At 31.4% G+C, this 8,589-nt stretch overlaps 1 protein-coding gene across 1 annotated transcript; it reads left to right on the top strand.

The window, feature by feature from the left end:
- The first annotated feature begins 4,166 nt into the window (after positions 1–4,166).
- Positions 4,167–5,800, top strand: LOC133814238 (protein SOB FIVE-LIKE 5). Its single transcript, XM_062247230.1, has 4 exons — positions 4,167–4,892; positions 4,996–5,085; positions 5,215–5,290; positions 5,466–5,800. The coding sequence occupies exons 1-4, from the start codon at positions 4,425–4,427 to the stop codon at positions 5,495–5,497; spliced, it is 666 nt and encodes a 221-aa protein (XP_062103214.1). The 5' UTR covers positions 4,167–4,424; the 3' UTR covers positions 5,498–5,800.
- The last annotated feature ends 2,789 nt before the right edge of the window (positions 5,801–8,589 follow it).

Below are 8,589 nucleotides of genomic sequence, written 5' to 3'. Positions count from 1 at the left end.
TTTGGATCGATCAAGAATATTTTGGATTACTTCTGGTTAAGAACAGAACACAAGTAACATTTTTCGCTGATAATACCGAGGCTAAGGAAGGGGGGAGTTACAGGTAAGGTTCCAGAAGGAATAAGTTTTGATTTCTCCAGAGGATATTCAAGGTCCCGTTATGGGAAGTGATGGGATCATGTATGATGTAATTCAGATAGAAACAATAAGGAATTTTCTAAAGGAACACCGTAGAGGTTAGAAGCATGGCGAGACTAGCGAAACACATCGACTTTTACTTGAAGCATCTTCGAGGACTACCATACCCTTGACTAAGGTAATGTAGGAACCTAAAGTTTATCTTAATGGATAGTTGCATGCCAGAATTTCAGAAGTTAAAATAAAGGTTGATTAACACGTCATGGTATTAGAATATGCATATGGTGGACTGATACAAGAGGATGGTATGATGGACACTGTTCTTGCTTAAAACGTGGATTTATAGTGCGGTGCGCCAAGGACTAGGGTGCGCCTGTGTGTAGACTGTGTGTAGACTGAAAAGGTGATTGTGTTGTGCTTCACAGTGGATAAGGGAATAAGAATATAATAAGAATATAAGATTTCATCATTTTTTCACAACAATGTGATGATGGTGGTGGTTGTCGTGGGTATGGGAGATGTGAGAGATGGAGAGAGAGAGATAAACAACAAAAAACTTAGAATATAATATAATGTCATGGGTATTTTTGTCAGAGGATAGAAAATTTGTATGTTTACCAGGATCCCATTAAGTGGGATAAATTGTAATTATGCCCTTAAGCATAATTTTTTAAATTTCCATATAAAAATAGTATTAAAAGTTACCATATTTTTGTAAATTTCCCAAACAAAAAATAATAATCGTTTTAAATCCATTATAACATGTCAATATTTATACCTACACTGAAAATAATAATATCCACTATAAAAACTAGGGTTTATACATTTTTGGACCCTGTGTTTTTTTCATTACCTGTTTGGACCCTGTATTTTGACAAATTACTTTTTGGACTCTATATTTTATAAAATGGTTAAAATAGAACCCTAAACCCGATTTTGGTCAATATTTTCTTAACTAAAATCACAAATAATTTACCAAACTAACAATTCAGAACAAAAATAAAATCATTATGCTTAAAAACTGTATTGTTATATTCAATTTTTTCTTTATCAAAATTGAGTTTAGTGTTCTATTTTAACCATTTTACAAAACATAGGGTCTAAAAAGTAATTTGTCAAAACACAAAGTCCAAACAGGTAATGAAACAAAAAATAAGGTCCAAAAAAGTATAAACGCTAAAAACTAACATACTCGGTATGTAAGTTAGATTTATGTAGGCATCTAGGGTATCGTTCATATATTTACAGTAAAAACTGAAAAGTTCATCTATGTTTTTTTTTTTTAAAAAAAAAAGAGATAGTTACCAAATAAAGTATAAAAATGGGCATCCATTCTAATTTCTCCTAAAAGGAAGTCAAGGGCCCAAGGGTGATGAAAAGGACCCAAATTATCAGCATTTTAAAAACCATGGTCCATATTGAGCTGGATATATCATGACTCGTGGGGGTACCAATTGATAATGCTTCAATAAATGGAGAGAGAGAGACAGAGAATTCCAAAACAGAGGGCCTCATGACTGTAGACATTTCCAAATTGAATGGGTTTTGCAAACGTACTTGGCAAAAACTTGGATTACACTATTGGAATTGTTTGGATGGACTATTATTAAATGTGTGATCCAATGGAGAATTGCACATGGCTTTGTAAAGCTTCAAGTTCGTTTTCCTTTCATGTGGTCTCTGGACTTTGGCCATTTTATGAGCCTGAGTGGGCATTACAAACTTGTAGCATCCTTTAAAAAGCTTTTTACTCCACTTCTCCCTATAATCAATATATAAAAAAAAAAAAAACCACAATGACACAAACTTTTAATATTAAAAAAAAACTAGAAAGCATTAACGCTCATAGGTTAGACATTAGTACTATTTACTTACTCAAATACAAAGCCCTTAGGATAAGGTCAAGATTGTACTATTTTCTTTTGCTTTGACCACCACATGCCTAATAGAGACTATATTTTCTTTATTTGTTTATCTTATTGGACAATCTTGATTTCCGGTCGGATTTTGAACCTAGTAGCGACAGGCTTGCTCAGTCACTAGCTAATTTGATTACATTTTTATCAGAATTAGTATATAAATAGGTTTGTAATATTTTTTTTAAGGATATATATAGAGATTTATTTGAAGAAAAAAATGAGAAAGCAAGCACATTGTGATCGTTGTAATACATCAATACAAGGAAGGAAATATATTAGGAGAATAACTTTGACATTGAAAATAGTAACAAAGATCACAAGTGACAATATTTTAAATGCAACTTTAAGAGAGCAATTTAAGTTGAAGTGCGTGTTGCACGTGCTCACATGTGTGTGAGTATATGGAAGCTCGCATATGCATAAGCACACGTGCTCACATGCGTGTGCTAATAGTTGAGAATTGTTAGGGACTACTGGTAAAATCAAATATTTATTTTTATATATTTGAATTTAATTAATTTTATGAAATATCACTAACTAATTATAAAATATATCATAATATTTGACACTATTAAAATACCAAATAACATAACTCTAATAATTAGTAGTCCATTAGAAGTTAAGATAGTGAGTAAAAATTTTGCTCACAGAGAAACAAATTTCTTGAGAAAAGAAGAGAATACAGCAGAGGTGTGAACGTGACTGCGACTACATGTGGATTCATAAAAACTCAGTCAACCGCACTTGGCCCCAAGAAAATTTCTACAGTCCCCCACCCGGTCTAGTCATATACCTAATAATAATTTTATTTTGTTGAGAACATATATAGGCCAGTAGTACCACTACTACACTTTACTCTAATTACTTAATAATGTTCACATGCATGGAGTTGATGTGATCTGCATTTACTTCAAGCATCCATATACTCCAACCTTTTGTTCGTTCAAACAATAACTAGATGTTAAAGGGCATTTATATATTGCTATATATATACATGTACGGTTGATATATGTATATAAATAAATTTATTGTCATAAATTTCACTTTGAGATCTAACAAAGTAATAAATTGAATCGTACATTATTCACTTTTTACATGTATATAAAAGTTATTGCGAGTCAAAAAGTTATTTTAAGTGTATTGCCTTTGAAAAAAAAAACTAGCCATAGGAAATGATTTATGCATAAATATTTGACGATTCAATGTAATAAATTGAATGTGATTGTTTTTGACATATTACTACATCAATAATTATAATTATTTGACGATTCAAAAACCTATAGCCATAATAGAATATGTAACTTTTCGTCTCTTATAATTGTAAGATCTTCTTTAATAATGAAAGTAAAGCTATGTTCATAGTAATGTTTTTTTCACCAGCATAGTACCGTTTAAGAAAATACAGAAAAGGTAAATCGAATAGCCAATCAAATCTAAACTGCTTGTAAATATATAAACTATATATATATTAACATACGGTTAAGGTAAATAGAAAAAGAGTGTTAATATATGCCATACAATTCAACAAATGATAATTGGCTGCAAATTTAATATTAAGTCTCGTATTTAAATTATTATTATTATTATTATATGCTGCATCATGTAATAGCTAGCTTATGATACCCATGATAATATTGAAAAGAAAAAGTCCAACTAAAAAAATAAACAAACGTCAGAGAAAACAAAAGCAATTAAGTGAATAGAAAGAGAGAGAAGAGAGGTGGAATAATAAGGATAGGTGTCGATGTACTGTGAGAAAGAGGGGAAAATGGACGTGTACTCGGTTTTGTTAAGAGTGTACACAGTGCCTCGCTGTCTACCATGTGAACAAGTTGTGGCTCTCTCTCTCTTACTACCCTCTAACCTTAATTCCCAACAAGCAATTTTCATTCATATATAAATATAAATATATATAATGTGACCCCAAATGCTCGATTATTATTATTTTTATGAACAAAAACAGAAGAGAGTCACGACAAAATCAATCTACCTACAATTTCATCACTATCCGCCCATTCAAACTTCTTTTATTTTATATATTATAAACAAAAATATTGTTTATATTCCCTTATATATTTTACCCTACTCTTGGACCATTTTAACTCTCTATACCTATCTTACATTATTACTTACAGGTGAAAACATTGAAAAATACCTCCTCTACTGTTTAACTTCTTTACATTAATATTTACACCCTTCCATTCCCTACCTGATAAAAGGAGAGGTCTCTTGGACACAAGAAGAGAAATAATCATTTAGGTTTGGTTGGTTTTCTTTTCTTTTGTTTTTCTATTCTATTATCTTGGAATATATATTATTAAGGGCGAGGAGGGAAAAAAAGAAAAGAAGGAATTTCGTTTGAATGTTATGGATTCAGAATGCAGTAGCGGCTGTGAGTCTGGATGGACTCTATACTTAGAACAATCTTTTCTTTCAAATAAAAAGGGAAGTGGGTTTCTCAGGAAAAGTAGTAATTTTGGCTATACACTTAGAGACAAAGCTGGAATCGAACAAGTGAATGAAGAAATAGATGAAGAAGAAGAAGACCTTTCTATGGTTTCCGATGCTTCTTCTGGGCCTCCTCACTATTTCCATCATCACGGTCAAGATCAACAAGTAGACTACTCCAATACTAATGAAGATAAACTATGCTTTTTCAACACTAGTAAGGACAATGTTAATAAGTTTATGTCGAAGACTAGTACTAGTACTAGTAATCGTAAAAGGGGTACTCACAAAATCGAAGGACGACGATTGAGGGAATCAATATCATGTGGTGGAGATACTTTCTTAGATGACACTGCTAGCTCTCCTCTCTTCAACTTCTCCAATATCGTAAGTCTACTTATAAATAAATATATATATATATATATAGTGCCATTTTTATTTTTCTTTTTCTTTATATATGTATTTATTGACCTAAATAATATATAATCAGGAGGACTTACCTCGGCAGACCAATAATCAAACTGGCTCAACGGAGAGTGTCTTGGATTATTCACAAGGGTTCTCAGCTACTCATTTTGAGGTATATACTTGATAATAGAATTTCCTTTCATTTTCTTTGGGGTTATTATGTATATTTATATTCTAATTTGAGACAAAGAATGTTACCTTGTTAAACATGTTCAGTTCTTGTATTTTTATTATTACACAGGAAAGGCCTGCATTCCAAGATTCCTTTGGATTCTTACAACAGTCTTCTTTATCTGGAAACCAACATCACGAAATGAGTGAGTACTGTTAATTTTTAACTGACTAATATAAATGGATTAATTTTCACTAGATATCAATTTTATAAATGCATGTTCATCTCTTATGTCCTTCACATTAATGAAACAATTTACCTTAGAATAAAAATCTATATATAAGTAAAACTGAAACTGATCAGATAGATCCTTTTTGCAGGTGGTCGTTTGAAGGGAAGGAGGTGGAAATAATTAGATTGGAGATGATAATACAACTTTTTTTTTCTTTCTTTCATATGGCTTTTTCCTGCAACAGGAGCTACTGAGTTGCTATCTACTAATGGTTCAAACTACACATTTTATTAGGTTGCCAAATTAGAATATTAAATTGGATGTCAATATATAAGTGATATCCTTTTTTTTTTTAATTTGAATTAATTTTTATTTATTTATTTTATTTTGCCTGTTGTCAATGAAGTGGGAAACAACCTGAGTGAAATAAGTTTGGGAATTAATATCATTGTTTCCAGAATTTAATTTCATTGTCAATGAATAGTGAGTACAAAATGAGCTGCGTCTTTATATTTAATTATTATTTATTCAAGCAGTTATTTCTGTGAAAACGTTGCAGACCCATGTATTGTTTTTTCATGGAGCCCCATGCTTTCTTTATTACTATACTTGCAATATTTGAAACAATTAATAAATGAAAAAAAAAAACCGAAATATTTAATAAGTCAAAAAGACTAAGCGGCTAATAACATTATTTAATGCCCGAAAAGTAAAACCAAAAGAACTAGCTCAAACGACAATGACATATCTTTTCAAAAAAACAAAACCACAATGACACAATATTAGTAACTTATTATGTAACTCTTCGTTTGGAATGTTCTAAACTCGTACGCAAGTAATTTGAAGTAATAATAATATTCCACTGAAACTTCCTTTGGAAACGGTATTTAAATAAATAAATAATTGATCGATGTACATTGTGATATCTTATCATACTACGCTTAATTTCTCGATTGATTTCCATTCTAATTATTAAAGAATTTGTGACAAAAGAATCTATCATCATTATAAATTATAGTATTGTCTCTGAAAAATACTTACCATATAGAAAGAAAAATAAAAAGGGAGTCATAAAAAAAGTGAGTAAATATGATTTTAGTGATAATCAAATTTATGTGAACTAAAGGTTGTATTTAATATTTTTCTAGTTGCAACAAAATGTTACGAGGCTATAGTCACTTTTTTTTTAATTCCGACTAGAAAGTTAAGCAATTTGTAAAAAAAAATAAAAAGACGGGTCTGGGTGTCCTAGCCTGAGAGTTATTAATTGTACGTACGTGTACACAGTTCCATTAATTTAGAGAAAGTGTAGCGAGCAATTTGGGTAGATAATTCTATTAATTCTAAATCTATTGTTATGTCAGTCAATAAGACAAAGGAAGTACCCACCTAACTTTAATTGCTGCCTACTCATAAGGAATGTGATATACACATATGTCTATATGCAGCTAAACCCTCAGATATTTTATTAGGTGGGATTCTCTCAAAGCTAGTCCTATCGAAAGCTTTGCCATCTGTGTAGAAATATAACCAAAATTACTATAAAATATTGGGAAAAAAAGGCTTAGCTATAGCCACTAATGAGGACAAGTTAGCCCTTCATATATATATATATATATATATATATATATGTCGCTAAGGTTCAGACAAGGCTCATATCGCTCTTGATTCATTGTTCTACTACTTCTCTTTACTCATCATCAAATTTAGGCATAAGATCACACACACACATATATTTATATATATATATATATATATTCAAATGAGACAAGATATGATGAAAAAGTCTATAATGTCTAATACACTAGAGATGAGTGAGGAGATGCCTAACTTAAAATGTTGCAATATATATTGATCATATATACATTCTTTTTTTAAAAAATATATTATTTATGAGCCCGGAAGATCCTGCCTGAGATCCCCCTGACCCAATGGAACATGCCCCATTTTGTTTAATGTGTCTTCTTTATCTCATTAGGAAGGATCTTAAATTTTAAATACTTTAAAATGTTCTATATAATTAGTGTTACATATATATTATAATTGTTGATTCTCTCTCTCTTCCCATTCTCCAAGCTTGTCTGCTCCGACGCTGTCATTGGGGTTGATGACATGCAACAATTATGTTTTCTCACTACAAAAAACAAGGCCTATACCGAGAACAAATGTCATCGGTATAGCCTCTACCGAGAATATGTCGTTGGCAGTAAATCCTCGGTACAGCCGCGTCGGTAGAACGAAACTTCTACCGACGACAATTAACATGTTCTCGGTATAGGTTGTACCGAGGACAATGTCATCGGTATAGAGTATAAAATGTCCTCGGCACAACCAACCCCAATTTGTCATCTTAATGGTATATACCGAGGACAATGTCCTCGGTATAGACTAAACCGGAATTTTTTTTTATATTTATAATATTTATTCCCTTATTTATTTATTTATTTTGAATTAAATATAAAACAATAGAATAAAATTTAAACACTTATATTAAACATATAAATAAAAATATAAAAGTATGTTTACTGAATCAAAATAAAGAGTTGTCTTAAACATGATAATGTAATAGTCTATTGTAATAAAATTCATACATAAGTCCTACTGAGTCGGTGCTCCAACATCGGGATCATCGGGTGGTGGTGGGGCACATTGAGATCCCGGGGTGATACAATGAGTCCGGACATGCTCCTCTAACTGTCGAAGACGCTCTCTCATCTCAGACATCTCTTCATCTCTAGTTTGTGAAGGACGAAAATCAAATGGAGTTCGGTCCCTTATGTTAAGGATACGTCCATATCCTTTCTGGTGGCCCCGTCGTTTTCCGAAAACAGTTTGTACCAAAGATATGTCTTCATCTTCAGGCGCACTCGAAACTGGTGTGGAACTCTCAGTATCAGTTGTTTGTGTCTGCTGTGTGTCGCGATATGCACGCAATTCCTCCTATGATACAATGTATAATGTAATTATGTTTTGTAAACAAACAATTAAAATTTTGAAAAATGTTTAAAAAAACTTAACGTACCCAAGTATTTTTGGCTGTCTCTGTCACCCACCCTGTGCATGATTTATGGTGAGTATCCATCTAGCTATCCGGGATGGGCTCAAGTTGCCCAGTCTCTAAATTGCGTTGTCACGTACATATATATTATTTTAATCTTAATTTTAAAATATATTATTTTACTTATCAATTCACTATTTATTAAATTAGAAATTTTATTGAGTACTTCTACTAATATTCACAATATCTCTAAATTTTACAATTCTATAAAAAA

Source organism: Humulus lupulus, chromosome 1 (assembly GCF_963169125.1).
Source record: "Humulus lupulus chromosome 1, drHumLupu1.1, whole genome shotgun sequence".
Classification (NCBI taxonomy): domain Eukaryota; kingdom Viridiplantae; phylum Streptophyta; class Magnoliopsida; order Rosales; family Cannabaceae; genus Humulus; species Humulus lupulus.
This window is presented reverse-complemented; position numbering and strand designations above follow the sequence as displayed.